Source organism: Panicum virgatum, chromosome 1K, assembly GCF_016808335.1.
Source record: "Panicum virgatum strain AP13 chromosome 1K, P.virgatum_v5, whole genome shotgun sequence".
Lineage (NCBI taxonomy): Eukaryota > Viridiplantae > Streptophyta > Magnoliopsida > Poales > Poaceae > Panicum > Panicum virgatum.
The window spans coordinates 46315497-46342034 of NC_053136.1; the positions used below are offsets into that span (position 1 = coordinate 46315497).

Sequence of the window (26538 nt, forward strand, 5' to 3'; positions counted from 1 at the left end):
CCTGCCTCTATATTTCCGGGCAGCCTCCGTCCGGCCGGTCTCCGGTGGACGGAGGAGTAGTTGCCCGCCGGGGTGGTGGTAGTCCAAAGCCCGGCCGCCGGCCGGGACCCAGAAGCGGTGGCGACATGCACGGTTGGGGTTAGGCCTAGGAGGCTCTCTCTCCATGGGTAGCCCGCCCCCTCTGGTCACCCTTCTCGTGTACGCGCGCATGCAGTGCAGCCATGCACCGCGCCGTGCAGCGCACCCGTTTAGGCACGGGCCTCCCAGTTAGGGTAAACCCGAGCGGGCAGTGGGGGTAACTGGCCGGGCAGGCAGCGCCCCTCCTCCTCCTCCTCCAAAGTTACCGTCCTTTAAAGCTGGGGAAGAGATGGATGGATGGATGGATGGGAGACGCGTGAAAAAGATGCGAGAGGAGAGGAGAGACCGGCAGCGTGCTACAGGGCAGCCGCACAGTGACCCTGGCTTTTTTCCCGCCGGTCTCCACTAATATTCCGCCCCCGGCCGTCCTCTCCTCCCCCCCGCCGGCTCCTCATTATATCATCGCGCACAATGCAAGCTTAGCTAGCTAGCCCTTGTTTGTTGGGTGTGGCCTAGCCGATCGAGAGCCAAAGCTCGGAGGGGAGGAGGAGGAAGGAGAGATCGTCGCCATGGGGAGGGGACGGGTTGAGCTGAAGCGGATCGAGAACAAGATCAACCGCCAGGTGACCTTCTCCAAGCGCCGCAACGGCCTGCTCAAGAAGGCCTACGAGCTCTCCGTGCTCTGCGACGCCGAGGTCGCGCTCATCATCTTCTCCAGCCGCGGCAAGCTCTACGAGTTCGGCAGCGCCGGGTAAGCGATCGATCGATCAAGCACGGCCACCCAATTAATTCTCAACTCCTGCAAGCAGATCTGCTGCTTTTACCTTTTGTTTTCCCTTTATTTGACGAAAAGAGATCTAGTGATGCTTTGCTCCATTGCTCAACTTTCGTTTCGTTCCCTTTTATTTGCTGCTGCGGCTGCTGGCTTTCTTCTCCGGGATTTCTTGCTTTTCTTTTCTGCAGCGAGTACCGGCCGAGAGCTCTACTCCTGTAGTTCCAGCAGGCCGTGCCGAGAGGCATGTTATTTTATTCCTGCCATCTGCGTGTGTATCTGTGCGCGCGGTAGGGGCATGGCGGTGTTCATATTAACCCGGGTCGTCGATCCCTAACTGGTATGAGACATCCCTTCGGCAGATCTACGAGACCTACCCCTTTGCCTCTTTCTTCCACCTTCTCCGGGCACTTGAAGTAGTCGCCCAATGCACGCACGCACCTCTTTCCTCCATCTTCTCCGGGTACTTGGACTGGCCATTTTTCGCGTGTTCGAGCGTGCGTGTGTCAGAGACGGTTCGGTGCTGAGATAACAGGGGATCGTTGGGGGGAAGGGGATGGAGGAGTTAACACTATGAGGTCTGCGAGGGGAAAAAGGGTGGTATGTTCTTTCCGTTTTGATCCAGCGCCGTCCCTGCTTGTATGAAAATCCTGCTGCCCACGCTCTAGTCTTGGCAAACCTCTTCATCTTGCCTGATCTATCGATGAAGAACTGCTCCTTTAATTTTCTCTGTTGCAATTTCATGTCAGTTTGCTCGGCACCGAAAAATTGAACCGATTTTTTTATGCAAAAAATTGAACCGATTTTACCACGTTTTCCCCATACGAGATTTAGATCTACTTGGTTTTCAGGTCTCAGAACTTCTTAATAAGTTGAGAGCTCAAGGCTTGACGATAGTCTTTCTGTTTTGCCCCTTCTCTTCCATCCTATGCACACGTTCCTTATTGTCATAGTTCACTTACTTTCATTTTCTAATGGTTTTTCGATGTCTACATATAGATATTTTTGGTTTCCTCTTAAGGTATTTTGATCGGAAGATACGTGGAAGAATATTTCCTTTTGTTCCTTTTCTTGCTCTCATTTTATGCCTATTTATGCATCTCAGTACTACTGAGACATGTATCACGCTTTCGACTTTATTGATCTTTATACGTTCCTTGCACTTCGTTCATGTATATTGCGTACGTTTGTCAGTTCGAAAACCAATTTCTTGGTTTCTTGTATTTCGGACTTCATTAACCTTGCTGCTTGAAGATTCTTTTACCCATTATTTCCGCACGACACAGATATAAACTGATACTTCAGTTGAAACAAAGTTATTTATCTGCTGAATTAGATAAAGTTCACGAGAGGAAGCCTCCTGTTGCCCGTCTTTTTGTACGTGAAAGATAATTTTGTCGCTGCACGAGTGATATCATTTTTCTAAGCACTAGTTTTCAGTTCGTTCGCAACTTGGATAATGAAATTATTGCTTTTCCCTGGGGAATTATAATAGCTAAAGTTTCAATTATATGCTGCAGGTTGTATAGGTTTTCACAGTTGTAACTTCAACTAAACAATGCATTTTACAAATATTCAGTGATATATGAGGGAGATCTCTTGTATTATGTGTTTTTGTGTGATGCATATTCGATCTATTTTATGACCAAAGTGTGAGAATTGTTTGCTTTAATTTGTAGCAGGAAAGTTAGGTTTCCTTGAATTTAAATCCTTTGATTTCATTTGGTGAAAAATGTTTAATTTAAAGAAGAAAGTGCTAAAATAGCCACCGCTAATTTGCTAAGATTTTGTTGCATCCTGGAACAACTAGCTATTCTGCTTTATCAACTATATTCCATAGAATCGTCAGTTCATGGCTGTGTTCTTGCTCCTTACCCCCACAATATAGTGCCAAGCAATATGTTAATATAATGTTGAAATAATGGACTCCAACTGGGTCTGAAAAGTTACATCTATGTACCTCTGTTTCTTTTATTATGCATAGCTTTATATATTGGGTGCTTTTTTCGAGTTCACGATAAATCTGGATTAGTAATCAGAGATGACAATTGCGAGGCAACGCCTTCTTTGCTTAGGCATGTATAGAATTGAATTTTTCAGAGTTGCATACAAATTGTTCTTACATAATCGTGTAAGATGATATGTCACAAGGAATATAAAGATCTGGCCGTGGCACTTAACGGTTGATCTGGTAGCACTACATTAATGTACAACAAGAGACATTTTTAGACATACATTAATTTACATAAACACTGGTTGTTTCGAAGATGGATGCCTCCAAATAATGTTCGACCAAGAGCTTATGTGCATCCTTCCTGTTTCAAAAAGCAACCACCTATTAATGCGATTCACTTATATTCCAAGCAAGTCCACATGCAATCAGACTTCCATAGAAAAAGAATATACTAATATTAGTAAATAGATACGTATCATCAATGGGGGACCTTATGTACACGTGATAGTTTTCTTATACATTATAGTATTATTTTTCAGCTTCCTCTTAAATGCATCTAATTTTTTTCTCCAAATAACGTAATGTGCAGAATAACTAAGACATTAGAAAGGTACCAACATTGCTGCTACAATGCTCAAGATTCCAATGGGGCACTCTCTGAAACTCAGGTATGCATCAATTGTCGTTCGTGATAACGTCTACTTTAAAGTTCCATTTTCGTCCAAAAGTTAAATATGATTTTCTTTGCTTTGTTTATCTATATATTTTTTAAATCCTACCGGACCAACAATTTTCATTTGATCCATGCACCATCCAGTTTTAATACCAAGGTTAGCTAATCCAAAAATAAAGACAAGGAAGGCAATGTACCCACAACAAAATTTGTGGTGGAGATATTAACTCCAGTCATAAAAATTAAGTTGAACTGTATATAAATATATTATTTTTGGTGTATCTGCAATGTTTAAATCACTTCCCATTTTCCAACAGTTTGTAATTATCAACAAAGGAAACATGGTGGAATGAAATGAATATATATTGCATTATTGTTGTTACAACCACAAGTAAAACTAAAAGAGAACTAGTTATACTAGTCTTAGAACTGAATTCATTTTCAGATTAAATTACCATACCCTAGTAGTAGCAACCTTCCAAGTTAATATTTATTGCATGCCCTGTTCTTAGATTCCGAGGTGTCATTAAGTTGCTAGCCAATAAAGACCAATAAACAATTTTTTATCCAATATACTAGTACACATATATAAACTGTGTGATGCATATTGTTTTATCTTTTGACATGTATATTCAAGTTAGTTATTGTTCATTGCAAAAAAAGATCCTAATGCGTGCCTAGACATTGTTTCTTGAATTTAGTATATTAACACAACATAGACTTGCTTTTCCACTTGTATTTCACATTGTAAAATGGTTATTCCTGCTGTGTCTTTGAATGATAGTTGTGTGTAGTGAATATATATGTCATTAACCACCAACGAAATCCCAGAAATTAATTGTAAATTTAGTGAAGTTTCTGCAAGAGTTGATTTTTTTATGTGACATTCTTAAAATGTCATTCTGGCTGTTTTCCAATGCATTGAGAAACTTGTACATACGGCATGGCAAATTGAATTGTCATGTAATTGAACTGATGTGGTTGACTGTGCCTTTTTCTGTTTAGAGTTGGTACCAGGAAATGTCAAAACTGAGGGCAAAATTCGAGGCTTTGCAGCGCACTCAAAGGTTAGATTATCGTATGTTTACATATGATAATATTATAATGCATCTACAGTGGAATTATCATGTATGTATTTCCGTAATATCAACAGGCACTTGCTTGGAGAGGACCTTGGCCCACTGAGCGTCAAGGAGCTGCAACAGCTAGAGAAACAGCTTGAATGTGCTTTATCACAGGCGAGGCAGAGAAAGGTTCATATCTCAGTCTCCCCTAATGCTATAGAAAATAAAACGCTTATATGATTATTCCGTGTAGTCACAGAACTCGGGTCAAGCAGGGATGGAAACAGTATGGCACGGTAATATCGTAGTAGCATTAGTAACGTCTTAATCTTGTGTAAGATAACATGTAACTGAGGTATTTGAACTTTCTATGGGGTGAAATTAATAATTGATTTATAGAAGAGCAATGCTTCTTCCACATATATAGTTGAAGGAAACTGCCCACAAGGATGATTAAACACTTTAGCATACAAATATGGTCACTAATAATGAACCATAAAATGTTTTTTTATTTTATTAGCTTTAATGTTATGAGCCCATGTAATGAAGTTCCAAAGCACCATTATTCTGGTATGTATCTGTTCTAATTACCAAAATTAGCTTTGATAGGAAAAGGATATATAGCGCAGTAGCCTATATGCATCCTCCACAATAAAGCAACCAATTTATTTTCTTCGTAAAAAATTACTACAGGGCCCACCATTCTGAAGCATATCCAGTAGTTTGGTTGCGCATACATACTTGTGAATAAATTAATTGCCTTAAAAATATGCTCTCACGTGTATTTATTCTTCTACATCCTTTTCCAGCAAAAAGGCAGTAAAAGAACTGAAAACAGCATAATCTATATCCAATTCATATACAGAAAGAGAAAACTGAAAAGTGTTCTTGGGTATGAAATTATTGGTGGAAGTCTGTAGTCAATGTTGAATGTATGCATCTAAATAAATTTCAGTTGACATAGATTTCATTTGATACCTTTCGAATGGCAGAACAAATTTGAGAGTTCCTTCCCACTTCTATACTCCACTCTGAAATCTGAATGCATGGGCTAATCGCCAACCATGCAAATAATTCCTTTACAATATGAAACCAATGCAAAATCCCCAAAGAAATGTATAACAGGAAAAAAAATTGGACAAAATGAAAACTACCTTTATTGATTTATCAGTTTGTTTATAAATGGAAATGCGCATATTGTACGGCTAATTATTCCTCCAAAATTTTGCCAGACACAACTTATGATGGAACAAGTGGAGGAGCTTCGCAGGAAGGTATTTTACATCAGATCGACTTGTTTATTCGCAAAACTAAATATCAGACTTGTTTACAATAGTAATAGCTTGAGTAGTACAGGCGCATGGGCTTGTGGCTCCAGAAGTGCAAATATTCTACTACTGCCTATGACTTGCCATAGGTTGATACTGTAGAGCCAGCTTGGGTATATGGTATGCACAGTTGCACACTAGCTAGGGTAGATCTTAGTCCTTCAGTTAGAACAAACATAGAGTAGTGTATATATATCAATATATGTGCTGTACAGGTATAGATATGATTTGCACAGGTGGCTTCCATCATATACTTTTTTGTGTACAAGAGATTCAGCTGCTGGTCCTATGTCTAATTTACCACATCTATTATTTCCGATCGATGGACTTGGCAGGAGCGCCACCTGGGAGAAATGAACAGGCAACTCAAGCACAAGGTCCCTAGCTATGATCTGTTTCCTAGTGGAATACTTTCTTTGTTACGATGCTTTGTATATATTATATATTGTTGTTCGATTTTACAGCTCGAAGCTGAAGGTTGTAGCAACTACAGAACCTTGCAGCATGCTGCCGCCTGGCCAGCTCCCGGCGGCACCATGGTGGAGCATGACGGCGCCACATATCATGTGCATCCGCCTGCTCCCTCAGCTGCTATGGATTGTGAACCCACTCTGCAAATCGGGTACAATCTTTAGCTCTGATTATATTGCAATTCAAGAAACAAACATCTAGCTCTGCTAGTTGGTGATCATATACTGAACAATCAAAAAACTGATCATTGCAGTCTACTAACAAAACAAAGCTAACTCCGTTGCTAGGTATCCTCCTCACCATCAGTTTCTGCCTTCTGAGGTAGCCAATAATATTCCACGCAGCGCTCCCGGAGGCGAGAACAACTTCATGCTGGGATGGGTTCTTTGAGTTCCCCTGACCTGCAGATCCATCAATCAGATGAAAATTGCAACAAATAAAAGGCGTATTCAGCGCTATATGTGCATATCCATGCATGCTCAAATGCTGGATTTAACGCCATCTTTTGAATTTGTGTGTAAGAACTAACTAAGAACTGTACCTTTATTCCATGTGGTTGTGGTGTGGCACGTTTATATTTTCATTCAATTCGGACCATGAATCTTGTAAAAATTAATACTTCTATGCTGCCGGTGCATGCACCAGGCAATCCAAAATTTATCTCTACATACCGGTGCTTATTATATACTGATGGATGCATGATTCGACCATTGCCATTAATTACTTGTTTGCTGATACCCGCAACAAAATTAATTAATTGTATGGGTTGTCTTTTCTAGCAGCCCAGGTGCCTATCAAAGCAGACAGATATAATCAAAGCTACTACCATACAGGCAACCTGGACGGCACAATAAGTCAATAATGCAATATATCGTAATGCGGATGTTCCAGTGATTTTGATTTTTGTGTTATATCTGCAACTACTTTCTTTGTCAAGTAACAGAAAAGGCAATGCTATCGCCAGAATTTCGATTCAAGTATAAACAGTTTAGCTGTTCAATGATGGCAATGACATGTCACAGTCTTAGCAATGCTGGTTCGTGCAAGAATGTACATAGGTCGGGTTCGCATAATTGTCCTGTTTGAATCATGATGGAATCTAATCTTTGCCAGAATTTATTATCGGTTAGATTGGTACGCACTCATTGATGGATTTAAATATTTTTCTCTTCAAATTTGTGTAGATTATTATTGCTGAACTCGTACTGCTAACATTGCCTTCTACAGTAGTGTGGTGGCCGGACAGACATGCATGTCAGCATGCCCGCATCCGACAATATATATCACCAAAAGATTAGGCCATGTTTAGTTCCCAAAAAAATTTCTACAGCACATCGAATTTTGGAATATATGCATGGAGCATTAAATGCAGTTGAAAAAATAACTCATTACATAGTTTAACTGTAAACGACGAGAGGAATCTTTTAAGCCTAATTAGTCCATAATTGAACATTAATTGCCTAATAACAACGAAAATGCTACAATACCAAAATCTAAAAATTTTCACGAACTAAACAAGCCCTTGGTTGGTGGCTGATGCACTGATTACTTTAATTTGTTAGGTTTTCTGCACGACTAATATGGTGGGAACTTGGAGTAAAACACCGGCTGAGAGCAATTCATTTCATCTCTAGACCTTTTGTCAATCCCTTGCGGCTGTGGTTAGTATGCCTGTATTTAACTTGGAAAAAGTTATGTGTCTCATATAGCATATTTGATCTCAACACCATGCAATAGTAAATGCCATGAGTTATCTATAAAATAGTGATGAAATGATATGGCTCATTGTGAGGGGCTGCACACAACCTAAAGATAAAAAAATCTCTATATTCGGCTGATAAAAAAAAGAGCTGATTTCGTCTGATTCAATAGTATTAATAAGCCCGAATAAATTGAAATAAGCCATAAACCGAATAGAGTGAAAGATACCGTACTCCATTGAGAATGGGAATGGCCTAATGATTACTCTGTAGCATTTAACATGCTTGATAGCACATTATCAATTCGGAAATGTATATGTGATGGGATCAGCAAAATTTCCTTCACACAGAAAATTTGAATATTGTTGGGGTTGCATAAAGTCTTTATGGAGTCGGTGCAACTTTTAGATACGTGAAACAAATTAAAAATGCCTTTGACCTTTCCACATTTTGTGGATATTGTTTGGATGTTAATTTAACGCTGAATAACACAACCAACTTCAGAACCTTCCTCAAGTTTTAATTGGGAACAGCAATTTGTCGAAGGACAAAAGGTCTGATATAAAGGTGTTCCCAGCACGTTTATGCCAACGAGGACACGACGATCATCAAGAGTCCAAGTTGCTTATTGCTCAATCATTCGATTGCCGACCACTTCCCCAACTAGAGAGAATATGGCTGATGATATAGCACTATGAATGTGCATGTGCCCAACTAAGTTGTGCATGTGCCCAACTATAGATAAGCACTAAGTTACACAAAACTCAATGAACTAATTAATTAAATATTTGAGAAATGTAGAGTACTCTATCCTGCTTGTGATGAGTGAATTGTCAACCGTGCGGGGTGATCGTGTGCTTGGTCTTTGGTTGCAGGTACACGGAAGTCGAGTGTCGACGGAGAGTTGCCGTAGAGTAGCTCAGGCCGGGCGGCAGCTGTGGCGTCCACTCCTGTATCGAGGGCGCAATCGGCGACGGAAGGCGGGTTTCTTGGTTTCCACCACAAAACTCCTGTATCGACGGCGTCTAGGGCCTCGCTGCGGGCGAGGAGGTGACGGGCGTCGGGCGGCGTCTAGGGTCGTCAGAAGGCCGAGGCGGGAATAGCGTCTAGGGCCACGGCGTGGAGGCGGGAATCTTCACGCGCGTGGAGTTTTGGCAGTTTTCTCAAAACCGGCCACTTACCAGGGTTTCGCGGACCCTCCAAAACCGTGGACCGGATCTTCGTCCACACGGCGGCATCGCGGAGAAGACTTCGACTCGAAGGAAGAATCTCGGCCGTCGGATGAGATCATGTATCTTTTTCCGGTTTTACCCCTACGGGCTTTCTAGTTTAGTTTTATGTCTAGGGATAGTTTAGTCCTTCTAGTATTAGAGCTAGTGGGATATTTAGGAGAGGTGGACAACCACCTTCTCTCTCTGTTGTTTTTTTCCTTTCCCTGTGCGCAAGAACAGAGAGCGCTCTCCCCTCCCGGGCGTCCTCCTCCTCATCCTCTCTTCCTCCTTCACCTAGGGTTAGGATTTTGTGATGGAAATTTGAGACCTTGTACCATGGATTCGCTGGGAATGGAGGCCCTTCCCTCCTCTTGCCCTCGGGGCGGTTGATTTTGATTCAATTCGTTGTTGACTTTTGGTTTTCGTTTGGATCTCGCTTGGTCTGGTTGTTGTGCGCAGGCAAGCAGGAGCAGCGGTCCTGGCTGGCGCGTCCAGCAGTGATAGCAGGCAAGGGCGAGCTGCGCAGGGGCTGCAGCGGCGAGTGCAGAGGGCCCAAGTGCAGCACGCGCGCGCTGAGGAGCGCAGCAGCTGGCGGCGGCGCTGCTCTCGGCAAGCGGCGGCGAGCGATGGCCAGCTGTGCAGTGCAAGGGCAGCAGCGCTAGCAGCTGTGCGTTCGGTGCAGGAGGGCCAAGGAGTGGGCCAGCACTTGGGGGTGCGGAGCACACAGCACAGCAGCAGCATGCAGCACCTCGTTGGTGACCAGGTGCAGCACGCAAGGTGAGTTCTTCTTGTGCAGGGAGCCAAGGCGTGGTCTAAGTGTGAGGGGAGATGAAGCTCGACTCAGTCCACGGCGTGCAAGGGACAGCCGCATCACCACGCACTCAAGGTGCTCGACTGAATGCACAGCCGGTCTAGAAACAAATCAATTAGCTAGCTTTAGTTAGTTTTATTCTTGCTAATTCTTGTTAGCTTTTGTGTGCTTATTTGTTCTAGGCTTTAGTCATGCACCTAATCACATTCTCGTAGTTTGTTCTTTCTGTAGCTTTTGAAGTTTTGCTGTGGAATTAAATTTCTTGCTCTAGGCCTTAATTAATTTCCTGCTTAATTGAAATCAGAAAAACCTCTAAAAATTAGTTGCTAGCCTTTTAATCTTGCTTACTAGCATGCTAGGGTTAGATTAGTTTTTACTTGAGCATTTAATTTAGTTTTTGTTCGACTAACCCTCTCGTTTTGGTCTGTTCTAGTTTTGCCTAGTTTCAACTCGCTTTGCTATCTGATTTCGTGTGCTCTCGGGTTTTGCTTCCGCAAGAGTTTTGCGACACTCTGATTGTGTTCCTAGCACTAGCAGCTTGTCCATGCTGCGTAGTGTTGGCACATTTTAGAAGCATTGGTGTGGTGTTTGTATCAGGACTTTTTTCCTCTTCAATTTTCGGATCGAATTTCAGACTCTCATTCAACCCCCTTCTGGTCGCCTGTCCGGTCCATCAACATTATTCGTGTCTTACATACATATATACATAATAGTAGAAGGTGGAGAGAGAGAGAAGTCCGTGTACAATGGATATGGCTGATGATACTATAGCACTATGCATGTACAATATTCATTGAGTTAATTAATTAGTTGCCGGATAATCCTTCGAGAGGTCGATTACCATCATCAACTGTCAGATGGATCGAGCTAAACAGCTGCCAATTAAGCCCCACCAATTGATGATTAATGGTTGGCTGATAGCAGAGCCGCCGTTATACCGCCCGGCGGCCATGTCGCCGTCGCTAACCTGTCCGCGCCGCGCCATTCCGGCGGCTCCACCTAGAGCTGGGCTGCGACGGCGATCGAGTCCCGGCCGTACGTCGAAAAGACAAAACTGCCCTCCAAGACCAAGAGGACCGAACCCGCGGGCCTTCTCACCAAACGCGCGTGAGGAGGCTGGCCAGCCGGGCCCGGGCCCGCGGGCGCGGCAGCAGATCGGACCGGCACAGCGGGCACGTCGCCCGGCCCTGGTCGATCCACCGGTCGATGCAGCCGCGGTGGAAGGCGTGCGCGCAGTTGCCCAGCCGCCGCACCTCGTGCCCCGCCTCCACATTCTCCAGGCACACGATGCACGTCGGCGCCGCCGCGGCCTCCTCCTCGCCGCCCGGGGACGCCACCGGTGGCGGCGACGACAGCAACCGCTCGGCCACGAGCTCGCCGTACGCCACGGCGGGGAGCCGGGCCTTCACCTCCGCGGGCTTGGGCACGGCCGCGGGGCCGCGCGATCCGTCACCGTGCGGGACGGGCCAGAGCCCCACGACGGCTAGCATCAGCAGGAAGGCGTCCCTGATGACGCCGAGCAGCTGGCAGAAGGCGACGACCGGCTTGGGCACGGCGAGGGCGTAGCTCACCATGACGACCGGCCGAGCTAGGCCAGGACCAAGACACGCCAACCGGGGAGCTCTTTCTTCGATGAGACCGAAGCAGAGGCTGTGCTAGTCGGAGGCCAAAGCAGGGTGCTCTCTGGATAGATAGAATTCTGGCGGGACCGGGAGGAACGAACGGCAAGGTTCGGGAGGGGAGGATATGGTGGACAAGTCTGAGCGAGCGGGAGAGAGTCCCGCTGGTTATATAGGGCGAGCCGGGGCGGGATGGGGTGGTGGCGCGCCGGCCGAGGTGTGCTAGACGCGGGTTGCTCCCACGCCGTTTCTGGTGGCCGGGTGACCGGTGAGATGGCGCGCGGGCCCGGCCGGTCGGTGAGGAAAGGTGCGTGCACCTGCCGCGCCGCGCCCGCCACCCGGGGCCTGTGGGGGCCTTTGCCGTGGGTTGGAACGGGGTTCCCGCCGGCGCCCGCGGCTTGCGCGGCGTGACGGCCTGGCAGGCTCGTTGACGGTTGACGAGGCGAGGCCCGGACTGCCCCGCCGCGCGCGTGCTGGCGATTGACCCCGCGCGCCGAGGTGGAGCGCGCGGTGGGAACACGTGCGACCAGAGCGCCCCCGCGTCAGCAGATTGAGGTCTCGGAATGTTCGCCGTGGTGGACTCGGCGTCCGGGTCGCCGTCGGCCGGACGCAGATCGCATTGTTTACCCCCGCAGCTCGGGCCACGGCGCGTTTCCTGCGTGAAAAACGCCTGGCGAAAGTAACGCCGAGCACGGCTGCACGTTTGCTCGGCTCCTAGTGGAGCGTCCGTCGGGTCAGATTGCTGGGGGGAAAAAAAGGGCTCGGCGCTTTGTGTAATTGTGTCACGGCCACATACGTGCTGACGACGTTGCCCGTGGTCTCGTGTGAGCTGCACGTGTTGTGACTTGTGAAGTGGATGATACCACGAGACGATAACGTGCGGAAGCAATTCTCCTCTGTTTTCGATTCCTCCTCCTCCTCTGTTCCAAACAGCCTCTCAGTTTCTGCCAAACGCCCAAACCCCATCCCCACATGTACGAAAAATATCAGCAATACTTTATCTGCTGGATAATAAAGGTCCCATGCCAAAAAAAAAAAGAACAATAATAGCTGGCAGCCGTGCCGCCGGTATTGATAGAGTCGCTCTGATTGTTCCCGGAGGCCCCGCCGCCGGCGCACGTGCACCCCCTGAGGACCGCCCGGCGCGTACGGGAGTCGGGAGCAGAGCCGATGGCCGGGGAGCCGTCCGCCGTCGCGATGGGGGCACACGTCGGCTTTGCCGTGGCGTGCGCGGGCCACATGGCCTCCGTTCCGTTAGCTGAGCTGGGAGGTTCCTGTCGGCTGTCGCGGCGGGGGAAGGCAGCGCGCCGGCGGCATCAGCGGCAACCCCCTGCACCCCGGCCGGTGGAACACGTCATCCCTCGTGCCTGATGCCTCCTGCGGGTTCGTGCTGCGGGCACGCTTCGGGTCGGCGGCTGTCTGGAGCCTGCTGCGGTGCTGCCCATACCGGGGTTCCGTTCGGGTCTGCTCCGGCACATGGCAGCCGCGCCGCCCATGGATTGGAAGACACACAGGATTCAGAGTGTCAGGACCAGCGATTTGCAATCAATGAGACAAGGAACGGTGCCGAATCTCCTTGACTGTAGCCTGATCAAGCAATCGAGCCCATGCTTATCCGTGGACGGCCGAAAAGGCAGAAACAAGATTGGAACTGCTTACTGCGACCCGCGAGAAGATTCAGGACTTCAGGCTATTCTTTCCGGTGTTGTTTTTTTTTTCAAAATAGTCATTTTAGTCCATCAACTTTATTATAAAGGTCAAATTCATCCTTCCACTTTTAAATTGGCTAATCTAATCTCTCAATTTTCATTTAAGGTCACATCAATCCTTATACTGATGGAGTATAATAACATGAGATAAATATAAAAGAATCTTTTTACCCTAAGCATATTTTCCCCTGCTTAATTTCAACTCTTTATATGCCCGCAATACAATTCAATACATGGATACATAAAATTTTATGTTCCAAATTTAATACTTGTGATGTTCAACTCCTAAATGCATTGATGCTCATGCACTGATTCGCTTGCATTAGCTAAATATTTTTAGTAATAATAACTTGTTGAGAAATTTAAGAGGAGGAGATAACGGTAGAGAACTTTTTGCATAAATTTCATTATGAAATATAATATAGTACAAGGATGTGTTTGACGCAAAAGTGAAAGTTAAGGGACTATATCGGTCTATTTGAAAATTGAAGGATGTCAAAGTTGAAGAATCAAAATGCCTATTTTTCTTTTTTCCTTGAAGGAACTGCAGTGCTACAATGTAAATTGTAAAAGGAAGCAAAACAGAGGGATCTCTAGTCTTATAGGGCTAGAGTGCTGTACGTATAGCAGAGCCAAAATTGACAATGTTCCTGCAGTTGCTTTTAGCGGACCAAACCCCTGCAGCGGGAGACGCTATGGCTTCCTGGACGGGAGCGGATGGCCGCCGGTCCGGTATTCCCAGGGGAGCTAGGGGACCTTCGCTATTCGCCAACGTGGCTTGGGCCTGCCTCCCGACGCATGCTTCGCGCCTCCTCGCGCTCGCCCGCGGCCGCGAGCAGAGCCGCCGCCCCGCACGTCATCTTCCCCTTCCCCATCCGGCGCCACCGCCACCGTAACGCCACTACGTCTGCCGCGCCGTCGCGGGCCGCCGCCGCGCGCACCCAAGTAGCGCCGCCGCGCGCGCCGAATCGGCCGAGCTGCCCTGGCTGAGGGAAAGCCCCGCTGCCCGCTCGTCTGGCTGCCGGCCAGCGGGGAACGCCGCGACGCACGCCGCACCGCCACGTGCGTTGGCCATGGCCGCAGCCGCGCGGGACGAGGAGGAAGGGCGCGGCCGGCGGCCCCCGTCGCGGCGCCGCCTCGCCCCCGCCGCGACCCCGCTGTGCGCGCCGCCTGGCCCCCTCCGCGGCGCCTCGTCGCCCCCGCCGTCGATCTGGCCGCGAGGAGCCGCCGCCGTGCTGGAGGGCGACGCGCTCGCGTCGCGGCGAGGGGGCCCTGCGCCTCTCCCTGCCGCGCCGGTGCCTCCGCCGCCGCCCCGAGTCTGCGCGGGCCTCCGCCTCGTGCCGGCGCCGGCCTCCGCCGCCGTCCGCCGTCGCGTGGCGTGTGAGGCGCCGCCGCGGCCCGCCTCGGCTCCGCGACTGCCGCAGATCCGCCGGGGAGGTAGGAGCCGGGGGAGGCGCGCCGCCGGGGATGGCCGCTGCCGCGCGCAGGGGAGGGGGCGCGCGCCTGGAGCAGGGGAGGGGGGCGCCGTGGGTGGGAGAGAGAGAGAGAGGAGGGAGGGAGGAGAAAGAGTGGGGAGGGATTGAGGAAAAAGAGAAATAATATGATGTGTTGACCTAGTTAGATGTTAGACGGTAGTTGGTATAGTTATGGATTTAGAGGACGATGAATGTGGGAGAAACAAGGATAGAGGAGAGAATTTCGATGATCAGAATAAAAATATTTTTTAGGAGATAAATTTAGAGGACAACAAGTACGGATAGTCTGATGCATAAAGTGTTTGAATAGGGATTGGAAGACACACAGGATTCAGATAAGAGGTGAAAACAACTCTGTTTGTTATCTGAAAGTCCGGCCGCCCGTAGAAACAAGCCACGTTTAAAAAGAAGAGTAAAGTCTATTTTTGGCCATCGAACTATTGCCCGAGTTTGGTTTTGGCCATCGAACTCCAAAACCGGGTATCCTTGACCACTCAACTCTCAAAACCGTTCATTTTTAGCCATCGGACGGTTTTGGTGAGTGGTTTTGCTGATGTGGACACCACGTGGCGGTGAGGCCCACATGTCAGCTTAATTTTTCTCTCTCTCTCTCTTGTTTCTCTCTTTCTTCCCCGCTCTCTCTCCCCGGCGGCGCCGCCCTCCCTGGCTCCCTGCCCGTCCCCACCTCTCTCTCCAAGGCCATCGCGCGCGGAGCAGAAGCCCGCGGGCGGGGGAGCTCCGCGCCGCCACGGCCTTGGGCGGGCGAGCGCCGCCGCGGCCCGTGGGCAGGGGAGCTCTGCTGGCGGGCCTCCTCCCCAACTCAACTGCAGGGGTGGCGGGGCGTGGCCGCGGCCCCGGCGGTCTGGCGAGAGCACAGCGAACGCGCCCCGGCAGCCGCGCGGTTGAACGGAGGTAGCTGGCGAGCGGCGGCGGCCCTTCGCTCCCTCTGTAGGGAGGGAGTAGGCGGAGCACGGCGCGCGCGGGAGGGAGTAGGCGGAGCACGGCGCGCGCGGGGCCCGCGGGACGGCGGCGAGCGCGCGCGGTGCCGCGGGACGGCCGTTCGTCGGGCCATCCTCCCCCGCTGGGCCGCCCCTCCTGCTGCGGCGGATCAGGAGCTCGAGCTTCGCCGCGCCTCCCTTGGCGGTCGATCTCCGTAGAGACTCGGCGGCGACGGCGAGCTCCGCCGGCCTCCCTCCTTCCTCCTCTGTCCTCGTCCCCTCGGGGTGCCGCCGCCGGATCACCTCGCCGCGCCGCAGCTCCCTCCTCGGCGTCGCGCCGCAGCTCTGCTCCCTCTACCGGCAGGCGGAGCTTGACGCGGCACCAGGAGGCGCCGCGGCCCCTCGCACGGAGCTCGGTTGCGGCCCCCTGGCGGCGCGACGGGTGGACCTCGGCGCGGACCCAGGCGACGCTGTGGAAGGGAGAGGTGTGACTGCTATATGGGCCCCACCTGTTAGTTCACTTAATCGTATTGTTTGGAGAGCATGTTATGGAGATTTGGACCTATATGAAATGGATTAGCAAGTTCAGGGACCTAGACGTGCATTTTGAGAGTACCGGGACCGGGATGAGAACTCGGGACAAGTTCAGGGACCTAGACGTGCATTTTGAGAGTACCGGGACCTACTTGAAATCTCGGGACAAGTTTGGGGACCGCCAGTGAAATTTACTCTTTATCTAATATAGTTATGAGCAGACCCTGAATTTTCGAGTTAAGACTAAAAACATAAGTTTTCACCTGACCCTCTACAGTGTTAGGAAAGATGCATAGCATAGTAGCCCAACTACAGGATGTAATGCAAAACAAGGCAGGCCTCCATTGAAGCATTTGCATGCTAATTGGCATTATGGTTTAGTTGTTGTCTGAATCATTTACCTTGGTTGAGCTCGTACAATACTAACTGAACTTTTCTTTGTATATAGCGGAACCTTCTTAAAATTTAAAAAAGTGGGCTCAATGAAAACGGTATATTAGTATTGAGAACTGACAAAGTAGATTGCCGATTTGCTACTATCCAGTTGGCTGTTCTAAGTTCCAGGTAACCGTCACATAAAGATGAACTTGCTCCAAATTTCGATATTTTATCACCATACATGTTCTAAATACTAGCAATCAGTAGCCAATCATTCACATAAAAAACTTGTAGAAATAGAAATGTCAAACCTCATATCGCCATGGTACCGACCTTGTCAGACCCTGAGAAGCTGGACCTTGTTCTCAAATGCGATGGCCATCCAGTCTGGGTGGGCGGCCGCCCACTGAAGCTGGTTTATCTCGGCGCCTGCATCGTACACTAGCACAGGATCAATCCCCTCGGCAGGCACAGCCGCGGCCGGTGCCGGCGCTGGCGCCGTCTCGGGCAGCTCCCAGATCAGTGCCTGCCCGTCGTCCCCAGCCGAACAGAGATGCCTACTGGCCTGCGGCGCCCACGCGACAGCGTTTACGCAAGCCCGGTGCCGGTGCAGCTCGGCAACAGGCACCCCTGGCGCGCGTATGTCGAGCACGACGACGGCGCTGCTGTCCATAAGCAGCGCGGCCATGTAGCGGAGGTCAAATCGGTTCCACGCGAGCCTGAGCAGCGGCGTGTCGGGGCGCGGGCTCTCGTAGACGATGGTGGAGTGCTCCTTGTCCCGGAGGTCGAAGACGCGGACGGAGCCGTCAGCCGAAACAGAGGCGAAGACCCCTGCCTCGCCCCAGGCGATGTCATGCACGGCCTTGTCGTGCGCGATGAGCTGCGTCTCGACGACGCCGCGGTCGATGTCCCAGACGGTGCAGGTGGTGTCGATGGAGGCGGTCCCGATGCGGCGGGGCTCGACCTCGTTCCAGTCGAAGGAGGTGAGGGGCGCGGAGAACTCGGAGGAGGCCTTGCGGTTGTCGAGGACGGAGCGGAGCTCGGGCGGCGGTGCGGAGGCGGAGAGGTCGTCGAGCGGGGCGTGCCAGATGCGGAGCGTGTCGGCGGAGGAGGCGAGGAGGGAGGGCGCGGCGGCGCGGGGGTTGAACTGGAGCTTGGTGGGCGGGTAGGGGTGGTCGAAGGAGAGGGCCGGGAGGGCGCGGAAGGATGCGGCGGAGGGGCGGACGGGGTCGAAGGAGAGGAGGGAGACGCGGTTGCGGAGGTCTTCAAGGAAGCTGCCGGAGGCGAGGACGGGCGCGGTGGGGGAGAAGGCGAGCGCGTAGATCGAGTGCGGGAGCTCGCAGGTGAAGGCGTGCGGGTTCGGCGTCTCCGCCCCCGACGACGAGGCGGACGTGGACGGCGGCTTGGGGAGGTCCATGGAGAGGAAGGCGGGTGGATTGATCTGGTGGCGGAGCTGGAGCTGGGAGGGGAGGATCGTGCGGGAACTCGTGATACCCAGAAGTAAAAGGAGGCGGGGATGCGAGCTCCTGCTCCCTCGGGAAAATGGTTCAACGCGCGTGCGAGCGACAGGTCCACGGCGGCCGGGCGCGGGGGTTGAACGAGTACAGGCGGCGCCGGCTCGACGGCGGGGCTGTGGCTGGTGGTGGTGGTGGCCTGGTGGGATGGGTGGCCGGGGGCGAGACGGGTCAACCGTCGCTGGTAGCACCGGGGGGGAATGCGATGCGGTCGTCGCGTGTACGTCTGTTCTCTCTGGACGCGAGTGGAGCAAGACCTTTTCTCCACCGGCAGTGAAGGTCCCGGGATCAGCTTGGAAGTCTAGTCCAAGCAGCTGACGCGCGCACAATGTTATGACAATCATCTCTTTTTACCAAAACGGCGTCGAATCGAAGTAGCACGACTTGATGCAAGAAGCCTCACAGCGTCAAACAGCCATCTGAAGCGCACAGCAAAGCTGCTGATACTACCTAGCATTTCCTCTCACTTAACACAGCAAACAAGTATATGAAACACGCAGGCCAGAGAAACCAAACCACGGCATGAGCGTAATTGAACATCTGCGCCGCTTGATAGAGCCGGTTACTTCTACTAAAGCAGAAAAGGCTTACAAAAGAGCCTCCGAGTCTTTAGAGCAATCGCTGCTTGAACAACCAAGCATCAACTGTTATTGTATCCTGACAAGTCAAAATTCTCAAGGGTACATCACTCTCAGGAGGGATCATTGGAATCATAATGTGCTCTTAGCGCTGGCTGAACAAGGCTCGGCTCACAATACCGGTGGCCTCAATGTAGCGGTCAACACAACGTGATATGCAGCTGCTCTCGCTTCCGCTCAAGCTTGATCCTGGCTTGGTCACGCACTTTTCAAAGCACTTGTTCCCCAGGGTCTGCAGAGACATTCAACATAACTCCATGAGTCTAAGAAAAGGAATTTAGCACCATGTGAAACATGCAATCAATTTCCTATATATCGTTTTGTCTTTCCATGTGTAATCTTTGTTTCCTAGTCTGCAGAGACAGTCAAACACCATTCTGAACTTAAAGAAAATAGATATAGCACCATGTGAAACAGACAGGTAATTTCCAAGATACATCGCTTGTTTCCTATACAAGAAAACAAGATCGGTGGGTACCAAGTTACAGGGTTGGGAATGCTTCAAGGCAGAGAAATAGCTTTCGAATTCCTCTATTCAGTTGATGAGAGTCAGAACTCATGGCATGACATAATGCAAAAAAAATAACAATAAAACTGACACAGCAACAAAGTAGAAACTTCAGGCCTATATACTTCTTGCCATGTCATTCTTTCGGACCAAAAGTGCTGCCTGAACACAAATTATATTTACCCTATTCAAAAACACAACTAAAAGTACAGGGTAAGACAAGTTGAGACTAAATGGATAGACATAAAAACTCATAGATGCCTTTGGCTGCAACGGGTTCCAACTTCCAAGTATCAGGAGTTGACTTTGTGGGACAATTGGCTACCAAACAAATTTGGAATCTCATAATGCTTGGACTTACTTTTGTTTATAGGTTTGCATGGGCAGTTTGGAAAATGCAGGGCAAAATGTCAACTGGAAAGAAAATTTCCTAACAAACTAATTGATGTTATGTTCTATGGGAATTCGAGAAGACAGGTGGAAAAGAACATCATGCCACTGCTACCCTGGATGAATGATCTTTGTGCCAACTGTGGGTAGATATATCAACTCTGTGAGACTCGAGACCGGTCCTCTTCAGGTTAACTAGTTCTGAAAGATGTAGAAAGGTTGGTGGTTGTTAGTTTTTGTGGTTGATGTGAGGCCATCTGGCAAAACAGGTAACCCTGGGCGTAAACAAGAATGCTGCAAAACTCCTTAGTATCTTTCAGTATAAGCCGAGAAATGTCTCTTATCTAAACGATGGAAAACACAGAGACAAAGAAAGCAGCAGCAAATTTATGCTGATCATGTATAGAAAACAAACACAATACAGAACATCACCGTAGGTGAGGGAGGACAAGCATATGCACATGCACATCAATGTAGCACTTGAATGTATGAAGCTCAAATCTTTAATCTAAATTAGTAAGCTTATGAATATAGTCAAAGTCAAGCAAATCAACCCAGTTTACCAGCTATGAATTGGGTACTGTATTGTGTACTTCAATTCGGGTATATCGACATGGATCATAAGGTATTATTTATAAATCCTACAATACAAGATCGTTCGGTCACATCCTTCATGCATGATTTGGACTTGGTGCAAATCAGATAAATAGCTTGTTATCTTTATATGCTAGAATAAGGTTCGGAACAGTAGCATCAGATGATGCAGCCCAAGCCATGTTCTAAGAAGAGCTAAGCAGTTTGTGGGTGTGCTTAGCGCCTAGGTGGCAACTAGGTAGTCTAGGCAGCCTCCTAGGGGGTTTAGACAATAGACACTCAGACAGGACGGTGACACCTTGCCTTGGCAGGCTAGGCAGCCATTCTAAGTGGCTCTAGGTCTGACCGTGAGTGCTATTTCTCAAACTGCTACAAACTTGTTGCCTTGATAACTTGTCGAATGTTTATGAAGAAATGAGAGGATGCTGAAAAATCAACAGGGATTGAACCAGGAACCAGCTCCCAGCCTAGTTCTGGCTACCATAGTGGTGCTATAGCATAAGATTGCTTCACCATCCGCAGACTAACTTTTAAATCTGCCTAAAGACAATGATAAACCAACTTAGGCGAAACAAAATTAAGCTGGGTTACCCCCATCAATTAGGTGTCCAATTCAATAAAATACAAGGATAAACCTGATTTCTTAACTAGTAAACTTGAATGAGCTGCAGACTGCTCAAAACTTAAAGCTTATGTACTACTTTTTCCTTAACAATCTTCAGTTTTCTGCTGCATTCATAATATAGACCTGAATGCATTCATGAATGCTCAAAAAATTTCCAAGCCCTTTTTCCTTAACAATCTTCAGTTTTCTCCTTGAATTCATGATAGGACATGGACTCAGTATTTCTCTCTGCAACCATAACAGCTAAACCACTCTCAAGGTCAATATTATATCTAATCTAACAACAAATCACTAGTACACTCCTTATCAATTACAACAACAAAAGAGGCCACAAACAAATATTTGCTCCCCCTCAAGTAAAGTGCCATATGCAAAGTCGGGAATCACGATAATCCAGCAATTAGCAAGCATAATCAATCCAACCACACATATTCTATAACCAACCATCAGCAAAGGGACAACAGGAGAAGGGGAGATTGGAAGGGATCTGACCTCGAGAAACTCCTGCGCGTACGCCTGGGCGAGCTGCGCCTTGATCTGCTCCATAACGGCCTCCGGGTTGGGGCTGGAACCTGACGACGACGACGAGAAGGAGTCCATGGCCGCGCACCCGCCTTTCTTGCGCTCCAAGTCCTGCGCGGGCGATCGGTGGTCGGTGACCGCGCGCTCTCCGTCGAAGAGGATATGTGCCGGCACGGCTGGTGGCGATACGGCGCTGGGGCGGCGGGCGAGTAGAGTAGGGGAGCAAAAAGCAAAACCCTAGCAAGATGATCGATCGGTTTCCGTGTGAAGAAAGAAAGGTCCGGCCCACCTTCACCAAAAAGGCTTGGCCCAATACGTATGTGACGGCCTATGGACATGTTGTTGTGGTGGGTACGCGTGAAGGGGCCGGCTTGTTCAGATGTACAACGGGTCGGGCCTCATCTGTCCTCAAATTCAGATGCCCAGCCGTCCCGTTTGGTTCTCTAATTTCCCCCTCAAAAAAAAAAAGCCCGTCCCGTTTGGTCCTCTCACACCAGACAGAGTTGTCGAGCAATTTTGTAACATTGCAATTCAGAAATCAATTAGTGGGTAAATTATAAATTCAAAATAGTCAGATTCAGCAAATGTGTAAAAAGAAATCAATTTTGTAACAAAGCCTGGGCCTCATCTTTTTTTTAATCAACTGGTTGCTCCATACATCAACCTGTGCGGTAACGGTAAGCGGCAACCACTAACCAGCACGCTGAAATTAACCGCGCGCGCATGACTACGCAGTCGTACGCCTTCGCTTCTACGGCTGCAGGCAAAGCCTGCGCGGCTGTCCTCGCAAGGGCCCCTGCTGTGGCCTGCCGCCGCCTCGAGCTATCCAAATGCGTCGCCCCCCAATCGTCCTCACGTCCTGCGTGCAGCTAGCTGGTGGCTGTGCAGAGCAGAGAGCATGGCGACGACGGGCGACGTCGTCTCCAGTCTCATGGCAGCAGCAAATGCCGAGCGTCCGCCAGCAGGCAGGCAGGCTCCACCTACGGGCCACGGGTCACCCGTCACCGTTGCTACGCAGGCAGAAGCGCAGCCGGCGCCACTTACACTTGGGCGTCACAGCGATGATCTGCGACGAGCACGCTGCTCGCCGCCCAGGTCTGCCTGCTGCTCTGCTGGGCTCCGCCTCCGCTGCAGCACTGGGCCGACCTGACCGCCGGCGCCCGGTTGTTCGGCCGATGGGCCCTGCGGATAACGGTGCCATGCTCATTGTCACTGCCTGGACGGGGCCCACTTGCTCCATCCCCAGTGAGCCGTCGTTTTGGAGCTCGCAAAGGCAACCGGATGGATGGGGGCTTCCATTCGGAGGAGATCAATCCATCATCCCCTTCTCCCTCTCCACTCCAAGCGCGCGCGCGCGCCCTGTCAATTTTGTCTCCCAGCAGGAGGCCTTTGCGCCCGAACGAACGGAGCCCTTTACAGCCTTTTTTACTCATCTTTTTCGACCAGCAGCGCGTGGCGAGGCGGCGCCATCATGATTCATGCTCATGCCGTTCGTGCGCTCGTAGGGCTGGCTCGTCGATCTGCACTTGTCTGCAGCTCATATGCACGGTCGTCTGCCGACTATCATCAATAATCATATGCTGCGCGCGGCATCAATCAGTGTCCATGCCGGCAGCATGATGGCTGAGTTGATCTCTGCGCGTGGTGCGCGCGGCCGCACAGACAGATAGACACAACACACGATTCGATCAATTCCAGTCCAGTACTCGATCTGAAGAAATGAAGAATCCCCTCTCCCGGGCAAAGGTCGATTCCATGGTTCGTGGATGAGCACGACCGGCCGTGACAGCAATGTTGCGATCGAGACGGGACGGGATGTTGTCTCCTGTTCTGCTGGCGACGAGCAACAATACTTTTCTCTCACACCAAAACACCATCAGCCATCAGCTACTAGTAAGCCAACATGATTTTTCTCTCGCAGCAAATCAGCATCAGCTACCGGCTACAGTCAACCAAACACTTACATGATGCATGCAGCTATCTAGCACATCAAGGATCGGAGGCAAAGGCGACCAGCAGCCAAGCGGCCGGGCCGACAGCGTCCACGTCTCCTCCTACCTTCGGCAGCGACGCTTGCCGGCCGGAGCCCGCGCGTACGCCTTCATGCGTATCGACCTCCTCCTCTCTCTTGGACATCCTCAGCTCCCGCACCACCACCTGACCTCTCCGGCCGGTCTTGAGAGTGGACGGCACCTCGTACGACGCATCGATGGCGCGGATAGTCGTTAAAGCTTGGGGATGTGGAGAGGGCTTGAAACAAAAGCACGAGCAGGTTTAATTGTTGCATGCATGCGATGCTCTGCAAACCTGCCGCGCAGACAGACGCGGACAGCTGGCTGGGGCTGGCGGCCGGGTCGTCGTAGGAGCGAGCCGGCTCTGTACTAGTCTGTAAGGCTGCGCTCGAGACTACCTGTCGTCGTTGACATGCACTGACACCGTGGTCGTTGTTTCCTTCTGCACCGTTGGTTTCTCCTCTCTCTCCTTTTCCTTTAGGGCAAGCTTCCGGCCGGCTGTTTATTAGTAATCAGGTGTGATCTATTCCCGACATCTTAAAATAAATACATTTCCAGAGTTTAAAATTTATCTCACAATAAAATCACATCTATGAACGAGAAAATCTAGTTCTAGTTGTCTTTTTCTACTTTGGGCGGATCTAGCGGTGGATGAAGAAGAAGAAAATCAGCCCCACTTAATTTATTCATGGATCCGCCACTGCTCCTAACATACAATGATTGCATCTTTATAGGGTATATATATAATCTCACATTAGCATTATCTCCGCATCCAAACTGTATAGGTGTTTTTATTTTGGGACGGAGGAAGTGAGTAGTGTATATGTTGTATACACACTTGTATGGGAGGAACAGGTGGCAAGTGTGCACACTTGCAGACAGATTTATCTTTTTTACTTCGTGGTCTCAGGCCTGCAGAGGCTTGCTTGGGAGATCACACGCTCTTGCAGACAGATTTGTTATCTTTGGACTTGGGACAATGACTGGTGGATGTTTGTTCTTGGCAACCAGAATAATTTGCTGGCGCAGAATAATTTTGCTAGAAAAAGGGCGCGCATGCAAAACACTGAATGTGGCAAACTAATAAAGGGTTTGTGTGTAGTACTAGTACTGCTTTGCATCTGCAAGTAGTTACTGTAGATCACATGTTCAGTTTCGAACATTTGTACGCTTCTTGCTTTACTTCATTGGATTGGAATAAAGCTAGTACTCTAATGAAATTTTCCCCTGTCTAATTAAACCAATATTATGTCCTACGTTTCTGTCTTCTTAAAGGAATCGAACCACACCAAATAAAAAAGGAGGCAAATATCTTTAATTATTTCGATCCATAAAGTGCTATAGTATTTGGACTGAACGCACAAATATATTTGCACGTCTCTGAATTCATGGATCATTGGTTTTTTCTTCTTATCTCTAGAATCAGTTCCCGGTTCATACGGATTCTCCTATTTCCGGAGAGAAACTGTTTGTAGAACCACATGGAGATGATTTCCGAACATATGCATAAGCATACTTCACCTTATACTACCTTTGTCCTAAATATAGCAACTTTTAAGTCAAATATATTCATCTTTGACTAATAATATCTTCAAAAATAATTGCTTTTAAATAGAAATATTACGTGTTATGGTAGTTGATTTTGTCATGAATAAACTAGTATTTTTTTCATGTTGTCAATGTCTATAATTCTTTTACCATCTAAAGTCAAAATTTAAAACGCCTGACTTGGAAAAAAAATCTAAAAACAGCTATATTCTGAGACAGGGGGTATTTGAAATCTCTCTCTCTCTGCTAAGTTTAATTTTCAACTAATACACTGTATCTATGCTCTAGGGCCGTCTTCAGAAATTCGAGGCCCAGGACGAAATGTAAAGTGGGGCCCTAAAATATATAAGAATAATATATCAAATATAACTAATATATATTTCAAACACTATTTTGAAATATATCAAACGAGAATGGTAAAACTATAAAAATATGACTAATCTCATGTTCTACTAAAGAGCAACATGTAACAGCCCATGGGCCAGATGGGCCGGGCCAAATTTGCGAGTTACTGTTCATCCGCGGGAATTGTCCCATACTGGAAGTTGATTGAGAGCCAGACCAATTTAAATACCGAGCCCTGGGAAGCTAGTTAATTCCGGATCGATTTTTTTGCGCGAAGCGAGGACGAAAGCGCAAGAGAATTAACTAGCAGGTGTGGTTTACTCAACGTGTAGAGTAGATCTTAGCCATTCTCTCGGGCCGGGTCGTTACACAACATTCTTCTCGTATTCTTAGAAATGAAATCTTCAATCATATCTTCGTTGTTGATCTCCAGGATATCATTTTCAATTGCTATTATCACCAACCCATTGAGTCTTTCTTGCGTCATGGTAGAACGCAAATAGGATTTCAACAACTTGAGTTTGGAAAAACACCTTTTCGAAGATGCAACAGTAACAAGAAAGGTTAACAAAATTCTATATACAATAATATAATAACAACAACACTAACTACTTAGCCCCTCCGTTTGGGGGTGGGGGGGGGGTGGGCCGTCGCCTAGCTCGCCCGGGGCCATGGACGGGCCTGCTGCGCTCATTGCATTAGTCTATGCGTTATACAAATGAAAGTACTACTGTAGTATATATGTGTGTAACCCTATGATTAATTAATTAATTATAAAGCTGAACTTTTCCTCCCAAAGAAAAAGAAAGTACTACATGTGTATGTAAATCATGATATCATGATTTGAACCACGTGGATGCGAGTGGTTCCCCATGCCGCACATGCATAACATCTGAATTATTCATAGCTTTTCAATCATGCATATCACTCTCACACTCAATGATGCTCAATTAGAAGATCACTGTCAATTGCTCTTATGTACTGTTCCTATGTGCTATGCTAAGACTGATTGCACACATATACCAATAAGATACAATAGTTGGAGTAACAATAAGGATAAAAACAATAGGGGAATGAAATATCATGTTTGCAATCTTTAAAGTTAGGAGATTCCTTATTACTGATAA

At 48.7% G+C, this 26538-nt stretch overlaps 4 protein-coding genes across 4 annotated transcripts; 1 reads left to right on the plus strand and 3 right to left on the minus strand.

Annotated features, from left to right (window-relative positions):
• The first annotated feature begins 484 nt into the window (after positions 1-484).
• LOC120712679 (MADS-box transcription factor 6-like) lies at positions 485-7055 on the plus strand. Its single transcript, XM_039998522.1, has 8 exons — positions 485-829; positions 3394-3472; positions 4483-4544; positions 4631-4730; positions 5774-5815; positions 6205-6246; positions 6334-6491; positions 6628-7055. Exons 1-8 carry the CDS (start codon positions 648-650, stop codon positions 6728-6730), a joined length of 768 nt encoding a protein of 255 aa, XP_039854456.1. The 5' UTR covers positions 485-647; the 3' UTR covers positions 6731-7055.
• Positions 7056-10690: 3635 nt separating this feature from the next.
• Positions 10691-11840, minus strand: LOC120712687 (brassinosteroid-responsive RING protein 1-like). The gene has a single exon (XM_039998532.1). It carries the CDS (start codon positions 11634-11636, stop codon positions 11157-11159), a length of 480 nt encoding a protein of 159 aa, XP_039854466.1. The 5' UTR covers positions 11637-11840; the 3' UTR covers positions 10691-11156.
• A 4971-nt stretch (positions 11841-16811) lies between these two features.
• Positions 16812-18474, minus strand: LOC120712693 (protein TRANSPARENT TESTA GLABRA 1-like). Its single transcript, XM_039998547.1, has one exon. It carries the CDS (start codon positions 18130-18132, stop codon positions 17053-17055), a length of 1080 nt encoding a protein of 359 aa, XP_039854481.1. The 5' UTR covers positions 18133-18474; the 3' UTR covers positions 16812-17052.
• Positions 18475-18737: 263 nt separating this feature from the next.
• On the minus strand, positions 18738-21743 carry LOC120712699 (mitochondrial import inner membrane translocase subunit Tim13-like). Its single transcript, XM_039998558.1, has 2 exons — positions 21477-21743; positions 18738-19099 (listed from the first exon to the last, which is right to left on the minus strand). Exons 1-2 carry the CDS (start codon positions 21582-21584, stop codon positions 18953-18955), a joined length of 255 nt encoding a protein of 84 aa, XP_039854492.1. The 5' UTR covers positions 21585-21743; the 3' UTR covers positions 18738-18952.
• Positions 21744-26538: the final 4795 nt, after the last annotated feature.